General features: G+C 39.8%; 1 protein-coding gene across 1 annotated transcript; it reads right to left on the reverse strand.

The window, feature by feature from the left end:
• Positions 1-679: 679 nt before the first annotated feature.
• On the reverse strand, positions 680-12,746 carry ZRANB2 (zinc finger RANBP2-type containing 2). Its single transcript, XM_055724810.1, has 10 exons — positions 12,596-12,746; positions 12,245-12,297; positions 12,013-12,121; positions 10,682-10,764; positions 9,002-9,078; positions 8,283-8,420; positions 7,238-7,410; positions 4,946-5,032; positions 3,025-3,189; positions 680-2,489 (listed from the first exon to the last, which is right to left on the reverse strand). The coding sequence occupies exons 1-10, from the start codon at positions 12,649-12,651 to the stop codon at positions 2,426-2,428; spliced, it is 1,005 nt and encodes a 334-aa protein (XP_055580785.1). The 5' UTR covers positions 12,652-12,746; the 3' UTR covers positions 680-2,425.
• Between the last annotated feature and the right edge of the window lie 1,026 nt (positions 12,747-13,772).

A 13,772-nucleotide genomic window follows, 5' to 3' on the forward strand; every position in this document is an offset into this window, starting at 1 on the left:
TAATCAACACTTCCTCCTTTGACATTACAAATTTCACCGATCTTTGATAAAGCTGCACAGAAATACCCGTTTATTTCTATACGCACCAATTTATCTGACCCCAATATTAAATATATAAATATTTTCTGGTGAAAGAGAAAAATTTACTGCTAGGCCACTGGAGATAATTCTGCCCCCCGAAACCCACATAAACACCCTACCACAGTAAACCCACAGCTTTTTACTGCCTGGGCTTTGCGTCTGATCAGAGATAGACCACGTTTAGTTCTAAGAGCTTGGTTTGAATTTACCTGCTGATCCAGTAACTAGAAAGAAGCATTTTGTGTCACTTATAAGAGGTATACAAACACTACCATAGTTGCTGTGCCTTTGTATTTTGAGGCAGAGATCAAAATAACTCAAATTTACTGCTTCCTCTAAAAACCTTCTGAAAAGATATAGAGCATGTACAGAATACCCTGAAATTTTGTAAAAGCTTATTTTAAACGTGCTGCTGCATAAATAAAAAAATATTGAGTACTTGTGTATTGAGAACAGTATGAAAATTTAGGGTATGTGTGGCCGCGTAAGTGCACATACTGCCTTTCTTGCACTGCAGTAACAGAGAACAACAAAATAATCTGTTACTATAGGTTATGAAGAAAGATTTGCTTTTGTTGCCAAGAGAAAGCACTCACTGCACAGTTGACTCACAGGTTTTATTTACACTTGTCTACAGAATCATTTTGCCTTACATTTTATCTAAGCCAAATGAAACCATAATTTTCCTTCTGTCTGTAGGCCTATCATTTGCTAAATTTAAAAACTTTCATCTGTTAAGTACAGCAACAATTTTAATACAAAGCACAAGAAAAAAACCCAAAGGCTAACAACATAGCATCTATTTATCTGATTTTTACAATTTAGTAGTTGGACTTCGAAGTTGTCAGAGGCACAGTTACAAGACTAACCTGCTCTTGTGCAATCTACACACATATAGCATTGAAATTAGATATAAAAGAAAGCATTAAAGAAGAAACTGCATTTTTTTCTGCAAAAAGATTATCAAAATATTTCTACACCAAAACATTTTTCTTATGTACCAGTCCAAAATAAATGTCTTAATAAAAAAAAAAAGCGCAGAATGTAGTATTTAAATTTTGCTCCGTTTGTTTTTGTGCAGTTCTTTTAAAAAAAGCAGTGGTCAAATACGGGTTTGGAAGTTTTACTGCTGAAATAAATGCAGGCATATTGCTGTTTGCTTGCTTAAAGAGAAGATTTTCCTTAACATACTTACCTTGTGATGGCAGTGAAGATACTTAACCCTTTCTTAACCAAACGGAGCTCAAGAGAGACCAAATTTTAATGTCATATTGCTAGTAAAACAGATTCAATAAAGCATTTTAAGCCATAAATTATGTTTAAGGGAAAAAGAATGATTGATGAAGAACACATTTAAGATGTCAGAACTTTCTACACACTTTATTAATTCTTTTTAAAAAATATAAATAAAATTCAGATACCTTGAAAATTTTAGTCAGCCCAAAATGAATTTTACGGATGGCCTGCAGAAGCTTCACTCGATTCCAGGAAGCTAGTTCCACATTCCTCCATCTCAAGGGTAGTTCTTAAATGATCCTTCTATAAGAAAGGATCGCAGAGTCCAGGGTCCATGCATGTGAAAATACTACAGCCAGTACCTGCTGCAGAAAGGGCACATGGCTGACTGCAGCAAATAATTTCTAGTGACAGGCACCGGCAGCTATGACACTTGAGCAATGTGCCCAACGTCTCCAACATCCTAGCTTCAAAGGAATGATGTCTAATTCAGTCTCTAAAGAATCATATGATGGACTGGGTATTTAATAGCTATTTCGCACTGAGCACAGCTAAAGAAAGGGGCATCCATCTATACTTTCACTTCAACACAGAAAAATAAAAAATAATTAGACATAAGTACTCACTACTTTCATCCTATGGATAACACCAGCCCTACAGCTATGCTAATCTTTCGTGGTCCCATACGAGCTACATCAAACAAGCTCAGAGTTGGATGCGGAAGGCTCATGGGTTCTTCCTGTATTCCTCAGATACTTCTTTGTAATTGTCACAGGAAGAGCAGAGTTGTATTAGACCGTATCCAACCTGTGCCTGTTCATACATATCAGAGAGCCAGGAATTGAGTAACTGAGTCTTTAAAAATAATAAACCTCCCCTTACTCAAATAATAAAACTTCACACTTCCTCTAGGGAGTTTATGGCTTAAAATGCTACCTCACTTTTTGTTTGATGAATGAACAAAGCTGCAGTTTTCCAGAAAGCAAGGACAGACATGCACCTCTACTAGCAGATTTAGCACTTCTGACCAAGACACCAACTTCTTAAAAATGTCTCATGCACTGACTGGAAATTATTATTTTTTTTTTGAAATGTGAGCTTTAATACATTATTTCTTTTTAGAACTTGTACGGGAACCAGAATGGGAAGATCCAGATGATGATCTGCGGCGTCTGTAAGATATAAATGGAGAAAGCATGCAAAGAAATAAGTTGAAATTAATTTTAGTATCCACTTTGAGTAGTCTGTATCCTATAATGGCTGGAAGCCAAGTATATCTGATAAGGGCCTTATAAGAATATAGAAATAACTTTAAACCACTTTAGGGTAATGAATATTAATTTAATACTAAAAATGTAAACTTAATACTGAAAGTAGAATACAATTTCTAAATGCAATATTTACTTATGAAAATAAATCAATAACATACACATTAACACTTTCACACACTGAAAGAATGGTGACTCAGGTCTTTCTATGTAACATACTCCTAGCAGGAGGAAGTTTCATTGGAAGAGGGCGGGGAAGGCAATTACAGAGGTTTTAATAGGAAGTAAGAGTAGGGGAAGTGAGAAAACTACTTTTAAAATCAGAATAACTGATCAGATTCAGTTCTTTCCCAAGTGAACCTCAGTCCTTCAGAAAAAAAAAATACTTTTAAAATCACACATTTAAATACACCCATTCTTATTCTACATAAACCCAAACCTTTCGGGTGACCGTGATCTCGATCGTCTTTTTTTGCGATCACCAGATGAAGAAGATCTAGAACGACTTCGCTTCTTGCTTCTCTCGGGGGAAGATGATGAACGAGAGCTTGAGTAAGATCTTTTTCTTGGGGTGGAAGACCCCCTGTAGGACCTGGAGCTGGATCTTTATTGATTAAGAAATAAATCAGATTTAATTCTGGTATAACATAGAAAGAACAAAAAGAGACAGTTTTCATGAACATTCACTACTCTAGTTACATCAGTGTTTCGTCAAATGAATGTGTGGATACTTTAATACTTACTCCTTCGTTATCTGCCAATAAAGACTTCTACTGCCGTGGTACTTTGCTTAATAAATTTTGCTAAAAAGCATTACTTGAGATACAGACCACCAATGGTTTGGAAACCTCTTTCCAGCATTCACCAGAATGACGCATTTTGACAAAAGAGATGGGGACTGGGACAGGAAGTAGCTGATATAAGGCCCTTCCGCAGTAAATTCACAAAGCAAAATGGCTTGAAAACCACAGATGTAATGATGATTTATCCATTAACATGAAGTGAAATATTGTTATTTCACACTGGAGATTTGTAATGTTCATCTTACTGGAACAGTAAAAATGCTCAGAAGGTGTATTTACAAATCTTAAAATAAATTTGGGTAGAGTGTAAGACCTTCCACAACTAAAATAATTAAAAAAACCCTCTTAAAATACAGTCATTTGGGCATTTAAAAAAAAAAAATCATGAAATGAACCAGCTTCATTTACAAGCACTCAAAACTCACTTTGATTATCTAAAAAAAACACAAGGGAAAAAAACCCACTTGTGGAAAAAGAGCTATAAAGTCCTAAACTGTAATTCCAAAATTAATAAACACACCTAACAGGATTATTGGTAGGTTTTTTTTTTTTCAGTAAGCTGGATAAAATATTTAGGAGAAAAACCCCAACACCACAGTGTATGCTGTTGGTAAAATATTTTCAGGGTTCTCATTGTGAATAATAAAAGAGTCCTATTCCACACAAGCTAAACCAGGACGCTCTGTTGATGCTGTGTGGCACAAGCAAATAACCCAGCTCAGCTGAGTCACTTCAGAGTCTAGTGGGGGGCACAGGCACCCTTTTTCTCTTCCTAAAAGCATGGACTCCATCTTGCGCTGACCCTCATGTGACAATCCATAGCATGTTTCTGCCACCAAAGGATGGCGGCACCATTTGTGATTGGTCTTCCCAACTGAAACTTCCTGATTTACAGTTTTTAGATTCTCTGCATGCATGGAGATGGGACAGTTCTTCATTCCATCGCAAAAGGGAAGCCCTGCCAACAGGATGCCTGTGCAAGGACACCTTAAGGAACTTATGTGCTTTTGTTACTCTTCCCCGCACAGGTCAGTAACCGCTATACAGAAAACGCCAGCGAGCTCAAGCTCCTGTCAGCTTCTCGCATGATTTACTATCAACATTTTTACGCATTCCCCCCGCGTTTATAAAGATAATGGCAGCACTACCTAGTGGAAGTTAGATACATTAAGTTATGACTAAACACAAAACCAGAAGTATAGTGTATTTTCTAATGTTCTTCCACATCAAGTAGCCAAAGTGGAAACCAGCAAAACCAGCAAAAATTACTGAAGCAAGTAAACATGCATTCAAATTCTTCTTCCTCCAAAGTGAAGATCTGTGGCGTCCACTCCTCTAGCTTAGATCAGACTTAAAACTCTTCAAACAAAACCTCGCATTCTCAAGAAATACATCTGTAGTGGCAACAACCTCGTGCAGAGACCCCAGGAATTCTGACTTCCAAGATCAAAATGAGTTAATGTTTTTTGACCGGCATAATTTTACGATGAAATCAACAAGCAGTTGGTTCTTCTGCCCTTTTTTCTCTCTGCAAGGAGAGAGTGCTACCTCATTCACCTTGATTTCGACCCACGAGATCTAGAGTGTTCTCTGGAACTGGAACGAGATCTTGATCTGGAACTGGAAGAACTTCTTGAATGGGACCTGAAACAACACGGAAGATTTTTTTTTCCACTGTCGGACTTGTATTTAACTGACTAACCGCTACTGTTAGCAGCAGAGGCAATGATGCATCAATACAATTCGGACTAGAGTCACTAAAGAAGTGACAATTTCCTCTACTCCCCCAGTATCAGCACAGTACATTTTAAAACAGAAACTTTAACATCGCAAGATGGTCCGTTAAAAAAATTGTAAAGTCAGCTTTTTACCATGTTTCCTAAAACAAAACACAAAAATTAAACAGGATTGCAGTTATTTGGCAAAATGGACAACTGCGTACCCATTAACTATTTAATGAAATCAATGTCTTAACGTTTAATTTGTGCTTTAACTTGAAAACCATCAGTTAGTTTCTTTGAAAAGCAGAGTAGGAAATAGTATGATTAGCTAGCGCAAATTTTCCCCAAGAAGTTTTCACAAGCATTTTGTAAGCAGTTTCAAGTTTCTGTAAAGATTTTCCCCTGCATTAAAAATTAATCAGTAGTTAATTCTTGGCTAAAATATGGACAGATCTAACACTACTTTCAACTGGTCAAAATAATTTTCAAATTTTTCATGTTGATGGATTTTCTTTAAAGCACAAACCACAAAAGATATGTAAAAACAGTAGCAGACTTGCAGTAACCATTGTATAAAGGAGGTATTGCTATCAAATTCCAATAACCTTTTCAGGAAAAACGTATTACATATGCTGTCAATCTCCCAGTTTATATCGTTACCATGTCTTTTTCATTTTACTGTGCCAAACAAAAGCAGCATGAACACATGCCAACTAGAAAATGTATTTAAGCCTTTTTAAAAAGCCACAAAGGAGTACCCACAAATAGCAACTGATATTTCCAATTATTTATCTGTAGCTAGAAGCAGAAAGTCCCACAGAAGATTGAAAGCTCCCTAGCAAGTTTCAATTCTGACATGCTACTTTTCACTTCACTGTTAACATTTGTGAATTAGCAAACAAAATTATGGCCAGATGAAGTTCTTCTGACTTCTATGACCTTCCCACCCCTAAACCTAAGAATTGCACTGGAATGCAGCCCACCCTGGTTGTGTACTATCTGCACACAGGACAATACAGCCACTTCCTCAAAGATCTTGCTCCACACCTCACTTCATTTACAAAACTTGCTGAAAGCCGGCCAGCCCAGTCGCTATTATTCACTTATTGCTCCTCCTTGGAACCAGGCAGCAAACACCTGTCTCAAGACGGCATGTGAAGGAGTGGGGAGGCTGACAATACGTATTGCCAAGAATGTAATTTGTCAAAAGAAGAGGCAGCATGAAAAAAAGTGTGACAGCAATGGGCAGAAAGACAGAACGGAGACCGTGGCTGACATCTGCTTAGTATGAGGGTCTGAAGAACATAGGCTGTGATTACAGCAGTGAGAGCAGAGAGGTGCAGTTACAAAGTTAGGAAGATTAGAAGAAACTTGAACTTTATGTATAACCCTATGATCCAGTAGCAATTTGAGGCCTTAAACCTATCGGTATCATCCCTGTATCAACTGTAAGGCAGCTAAAAAGCTAGAACATTACTTACATCACACGATCACAAAATATTTATTGAATTGTTCATGTATTACTGAATTTAAGTAATACTGCAAGATCTTTCATCTACCCAGCAGACATTTGTTGTGGCCCCATGATCAATATAAACCTTTAGTGTTATTCTGGCAACACGTCCACTGTACTTAAAGCTTTGTAGCATCAAGCTAAGTTCAAGTTTCTTGTGTTTATTTACATATTTTCCATTTTGTCCTCTCACTGAATCTGTCTGGACTGCATCATCACTGCCCTCTTCTGCCACTTCCTCCCACTTTAACAATACCACCCCTTCTGCTTCTCTCCAACAACTCTACTCAAACTTGCTAAAGAAATTCACCCATTGAATCACGTATGGCCAACAAGCCTAAAAATAAAATTGAAAGTAAGTTGTATTTTAGAATTTTTTTAAAGGATTCAATTGAAATATCAACTTGACTAAAACAAGCAACAGGACATATGAAGCCTCCCTACTGAGGAGCCACAGAAGGTAAGAACAGAACATTATCTACCCATGTAAACTCTGTACATAAAATTCTTAACATTATCAAACTAAAACTGTAAGGTAATCAAGAAAAAAAAGTAAATAAAGAAGTTAGATACTGACATTTTGCCTGTCGTTACCCTTGACCTGTACCCGTTTACCTGGACCTAGACCTTGAGCTTGAATGAGAGGATGAGCGCGATGAAGATCGTGAGTGGGAAGATCGAGACTTAGAACGACTGCGCCTATTGGATTTCTTTTTCTTATTAGTGTCCTCTTCTTCACTGGCATCAAGATTATATTTTGAAAGGTCAGCATCATCTTCATCCTCATCCTGGAAAAAATGCAGATATACAATAAATACATAAAAATATTTTGACTGTTTTCTTCAGGTAGTGGTTTTTTATTTATTCTATGGTTTGTTTTGTGCTTTTTCCCAACCTTTGAAAATACTGTTGTCAGTGCAATGAATAAAATCCAAAAATTCTGTAAGAGTGACTGAAAATTTATATTTCAAAGCAGACTAACAAAAAGCCTGCAAAACACTCATCTAAAGTCCCATTTTCTGTTATTTAATGAAGTTAATGAAAAAACATTCATTTTCACTGGTTAGTTTAAGTGAGTGCCTGGAATAATTTTCAGACTCAAAAAATCTTAACTGTAGCATAATTCTGCAGAGACATGTTTCATATGCAGGATTTGGTCACTTCTGTGTAAAAAATAAGCATATACGCTTGTCTCTGCAGGACTGCTGTCCAAAGATATTGACAATCCAATGTGTGACAATCATGTATTTCAGGAAAGATAAAAAAAATTTTCTCTGAATATTTTATTCCACTTTATAAAAACATAAATCTGACCTGCTTCTAAAAAGCTAAGGATAAAACTCAAGAACATTCCCTTTATATGGCAGCCATAGATAAAGGTTCTAAACAAAGACCTCACAATTTTTCTGATTTCAGATAAGCTTATAATATTTTATGGTTTAAAGAAATTATATGACTTTGGATTTAGAATATTTAGAACAGAACAGAGCTTGCACACATATTTTACAAGAAGCAGCAGGCACCATTATACTGATAGCTACTCCTCCACACTGGTCTAAAGGCAGCTGAAAATACAGACCAATATATCCCGCTACTACTAAACAGCACTGTAGTAACGAATAAAAAATAATGGCTCGAAAAATAACCAAAACCATGCTACCTCATCCAATTTATACTTGGAGAGATCTTCATCCTCATCCTCCTCATCTTCCCCTTCAGATTCTTTATCTTCTACTTCCTTCAGGATAGATGCAGGACCAACTGGTTTCCCTCTATACTTTTTCTTTTTGCGTCCAAACTAGGAAATTTTATTCCATTAGAACACGTTTTAATCAAAAGTAAATTCCAACTGTACTTTCTGATAAGACTTCTATGAAAAAATAAGTACACATCAATTTCAAACAAGATATTCCTCAAAGGGAAAGGAAGTATCATAAAACACCAATTAGCAGCAAGAAACTTTCTAAAGAGATGCTTGTCTTAGATACCGTTAGGATCCACAGACAAGATTAGTAGAAATCTGAATTTAACAACAGTATTTTATATTTGTGTCTATGGGATATCTTTATAAAACAGATGTTGAACATCTGGCTGAAAACCATATTCATGACCCTGAAGCCACCTCCTTAAGAAATTTAACACACCCAGCTTCTACCAGTTTAATTTGAACTCATTCTTAGTTTTTACCCCCCGAAAGACAAAACGGACGCATTTACTTTCAGTTTAAAACTCTGACACAAGCATTTGACAATCAGATGGACCACAATGTATTTCTGACTAGTGCTTTTCCCCACAAGGAAACCAAGTAAAATGTACATCTCCTAAACACACATCACACAACATGTGTCCCTCCGGAGTAATACCTATACCTCATCTTACCTCATCGTACTCCCCGTCTGATTCTTCACGTTCTATATATTCAACATTCTCTCGCTCGTTAAATCCTCCTCCATATCCTTTAAAAGGGGTAAAACAAGACAAGCTCTTAAGCTTAAGCCAAGTTCAGCTACATGAAGCACAAAGTTTATTCTAAACTTTCACAGAGGTTCTGGAAGCTTTCAGTGGATTTATATATATATGTACTGTAAGAATGTAATATGATCTCAAGGGGAATATGAATTGTTCCCACACACGTTTATTAAATACAGTTCCTCAGAAACCTAATAGAGAAAATGGATTGACACATGAACAACACAGAAGCAAGAGCATTTAAAAGAACAGAAAAAAAATATAAAATTCAGGGTTATAGCCATGCTGAGCTTCCCAGAAGAGCTCTGGCAGGGCTGCAGTGCCTGACAATTGCCTTGGTGTGGATAAACACAAGAATGTCTGCAAGGGGCTGGAATAAAAGCTACTGTCCTTGAAGACCAAACCCCCACCTCTGAGGGCAGCCAGATTGGGAAAGCAGACACTGAAACATGAGGTGAGGGCAACACCGGCTAACTGCTTCCCTGGCTGCTGGCGCTGCTGCAGCCTCTGCCACAGCCAGGTTCTACGTGCACACAGCCTCCCTGGTGGCTTCTGGGCATGCCAGCCTGGTCCCCTATCACAATTACGCCGTGACATATACATCTGTATCTCTATATGTATGTGTGTGTCTGTCTCTCTCTCCCCTCAAGGTGCAACAGGAGTAAAAGCATCCTGTTGTTGCACCGAATTGTACAACTCCCAAGATTTACCTTAAGAATCTTTCTATTCCTTTTTATAATGTGAGTGGAAAACTTCAATGGCTCATTTTAATTTCCGCTGACTCTGTAATTTACTGCAAGCATGTGCAACATTCTAGGTGTCCTGCATGACTGCACTTTTACTCTGAAGGACACCAGAACTTGAAAAGAAATTATACATTTGAAATATTTAATATAATATATGAAATAAAACTAAATATTATGCTTTAATATTCCTTAATACGCTTACAATATCAAATAAGAATACTAAAAAAATACTCTTTTTCCTTCTGAATAATAAGCTCTGTGCTCCTCTCCCTGCTTCTTTTTTTATATGCATTAGTTATACTCTATGTATTAAATTCTCTGCCTGATCCCATTTGCAGTGGTAACAGTATAAATAGCTCCGACCGCACTGTAAGGATATCCTCTGTTCTAGTTACCACCGGGCTCATTGTTAATGCAGGAGGAACTTAAAATGCATCTCAGTGTGACCAAACCTCAAACCTCATTAAGAAATAGCAGTCTAAACTACACAGCCTTCAAACACCACTCTTGTGACTGCTGAGGTCTCTGTAGATGGACGTTGTACATACACTAGACCTTTTGAAGTTTAATAAGATATTGCATTACTCCTCCCAAACAGCTTAGTATCAAAGTTAAATACAGAGGCAGTTTAAGCTGAATATTCATTGACTTTCCAAATGAAACTGTCACATACCTTACACACTACTAAAAGTAATCAGGTCTAAGAACCTACAGATTTATTTACATATCTCCACTTTGCTAGTTCTGCTGTGAAAACAATCCCTTTGATTAAATTACACTGTCAGTTATAAAAAAAAGTTTTTATTACAGTAATTTGAGTATTTTAAAACCATATACATCTTACCTGTCCTTTCTTCCAGTTTAGCATACTTTGGAGTATTACACATATTACATTCCGATCTTCTGGCCCAGTTCACGTTACCACATCTTCAGAGGCAAAAAGAACAAAACAGAAACCAGAAGTATTTAATTTAAAATCAAAAAGCTTAACTGTTGAGGCAATACTTACAAAAACAAAAAAGAAATCATAGAAATGTATTTGCCAAGGTTTAGCAGTGATCGGCTGTCACTAGTACAATTAACCCCATGGCCAACAGTTACCAAGATACAAAGAACTGCAAGAATCAGCATGAGGATGATGACCATACTGGACAAATCAAGGAGAAAGAATTACAATTAACAAGCAGGTAGGCAGACAATTTAACAGAAGGTTACACAAAGTGTTAAAATTCCTTATTCTCCACTATTGGCACTCAGGGCTCTGAGGAGTTAACAAAGGAGTTACCATGGGAATAATGCTTTTGAGCAGTCATTGTCTTACAGCGATGTGTAGCTACAGTTATGTGCTTCTGTTACTGCGTTTCTATCTTAGTGTCCTAAAAGGCCACTCACGCTCAGCCATCCGTAACACTATCATCGGGATGCAGCTCAGTTCCAAAGAGGAGAGGAGGAGGTCCATATAACAGAGCCTAGCCCTGAACTTGGAAAGACATGACAATCCTGGAGCGTGCCATCAAGTGAACTCCCTCAGGCACCGGACCCATGGTGCTGCCTGGGAAACCTGCCCATCTCGTGCTGTATTGGGCTGAACATAGCTAAGTTCTGACAGAAAAAAAATTTCAAAAAAAATCCAGGTTTCACTGGTCAGGCAGCTTACTCAACCAGCAGAAACTGAAATCCTTAAAACTGCTCCAGAAAATGTGAAAGCACCTTTCAAAAAATCAAAGCATTTTATTAAAGAGGTCCTTTTCCAATTTAGATCTTAATATTCTCGATTGCTGGTTTGGGGAAACACCTGAGAATTTAATTATGTGCTAAGCCTTAAAAATTCAGTGAATGTTGACAATAAAATACCATACTGCAACAACGTTGTCACTTCCATTTCTTCTGAACTTTTGTCTTGGCTTATCAAAGAAAAAAAATGAACTTTTACCTGTCTAGTCCTGATTTTTTTAATATCTTTTTCCAGTCATGTTAGTTACGCAAATGTTGTCCAGCAAACAAACATGAATGCTATCCTCACAGCAAAACACTACTAGTGGAGCAGCTGCAAGTTTTGGTCACTTTTCTCTTGCCAGTACAAGCACATTTATACTGACAAGAATTAAGTATCATACTGTGGATGTGCTGTGCGGCTCTAAAGGGAACGCTCTGCATTTTTTTAAAAGGGCATACGTTTTACACTGCCAGTCGTTAGCACTGAAGAGGCCACGACTCTTTTCAGCAAGTGTCTTTCCTATTTCAGTCCCTCCAGCTTTCATCATTTTGGCTTCTGTCGTTTTTTCTGGAAAAGAAAAAAGCAAACAGTCCTCAAACATCTTGATTCATGATTAATTAAAAAGATGTAATATTCTTTGCTTTTAAAAAAGGCAGAAATAGACGAGGAGGAAAAAACCCTGACACTCACCCCTTCCACATCTGTTACAGCTGGTTCTCCTGGCAAAGTTCACGTTCCCACACCTGGAAACAAACCAGGAGGCCGAAGAGGCCTGTCAGCCCAAGGCTGGGCAAGGCACACACCCCGCGCCCGGAGCAAACGCCTTGCGATTCCCCGCGGAGTGCGCTGCGGCTGAACCACGAGGCTGCCCAGGCCGGGCCCGGCGCTGGGCCGGGGGCCCGCAGCTGCGAACCCCCCGAGAGCCGGTAGCGGCGGCTCCCCCCGGCCCGGTGCTGCCCCGCGGGCCGGGACCGTCCCGTCCCGAGCCGAGCCGCGGCCCGCACCCCGCGGCGGACAGGCGGCTGCCCCCCCCGCGCTCACTTCTTGTCGGGACAGATCCAGTCCCCGTCGCTCACGCGGAAATTCTTGGTCGACATCTTGGGCCCCGCCGAGCCGAGCCGAGCGCAGCGCCAGGCGCCGCCGCCGCGGAACAGGCCCGGGGTCCTGCGGCGGGCGGGCTGTCTGCCGCGCCTGCGTCCCGCTGCCGCACTGAGCGGGGCCGCCGCCGGCCGCGGGTTTTCGTCAGGCGGCGCGTCGGCCACCTCAGCGCGGTCGCGGGAAGGGAGCGCGCCGGAAGTGCGCCCCCCGGCGGCCCGGAGGGCTGCGGGCGGCCCGGGCGGGCGGCGCATGCGCAGTGCGCCCCGGCGAGGGCGGCGGCCGCCACGGGCGGGCGGTGGGCGAGAGGGGGCTCCTCTGGCTGCCGGGGGAGAGGGGGCTCCTCTGGCAGCTGGGGAGGGCCTCGCCAGCTCTGCAGCTGTACAGGCCGCTCGTATATCGGCCCTTTTATTACTTACGGCAGTTTCTTTTCCGACAGCAGCCGCTGTGGCTCGGTCACAGCGCAGGCCCGGGCTCCTCAGGAGGAAAGCCTGTGCGGGAATTCCCTTGTGCGCTTCAGTAAAATAACGGAGAAACCGTCAGTAGCTGATAGACCGTGAAAAACAAATTGCATGAGGCCTCATTTCAACAGACGGGAGAGTGCACGAGGTTTCTCAGGGTGATGGCCCTAATGAAGTCATGTAAGAACATACAGAGTGTTTTTAAGTATGAGTAAGAGCATTGGCATAAATATTCATGTCAGAGTCTTCAAGTAAATCCATTATTTTAGAAAAATACTTTAAAAGTGATGAATAAGGAAACACCCCGTGGCTTGCTGGCACTGGGCACTCGGTTCCTCTTCCAAGCTGCCTCACGCCCTTTCACTTTTCTTTTTGGCCTAGTAATTTGGCAAGATCTGCTGCTCTTGGGTTGACCAGCCTTACCTAATTAAGTACATGTGGTGTGCTTATTTATAGCAAATGTTACTTTCCTGGCAATTTTTATTCCCTTTCCTTCCCGTGCTGTAGCCACATCCTGTGGAAAAATCATCTGGAATCTGGTTGTGGGGCTGGTTTTTATCACATCTACTCTCCAGGTCATGAGGCAAGACGACAATGTTACTGCTATTTATTTATAAAACTATAAAACAGTTTAAGAACACTGGAAAAATGTGTTGGGGCCT

This window comes from Falco cherrug, chromosome 12, assembly GCF_023634085.1.
Source record: "Falco cherrug isolate bFalChe1 chromosome 12, bFalChe1.pri, whole genome shotgun sequence".
Taxonomy (NCBI): Eukaryota; Metazoa; Chordata; class Aves; order Falconiformes; family Falconidae; genus Falco; species Falco cherrug.

Excerpts from the sequence above, each read along its gene's own strand:
- ZRANB2 (XM_055724810.1), bottom strand. The coding sequence starts at position 12,651 with ATGTCGACCAAGAATTTCCGCGTGAGCGACGGGGACTGGATCTGTCCC. Across the intron at positions 10,765-12,012 it reads AACGACTGGCAGTGTAAAAC|ATGTGGTAACGTGAACTGGG; the intron begins GTATGCCCTTTT and ends TTGCCTCTGAAG. Across the intron at positions 2,490-3,024 it reads AGATCACGGTCACCCGAAAG|ACGCCGCAGATCATCATCTG; the intron begins GTTTGGGTTTAT and ends TATATCTTACAG.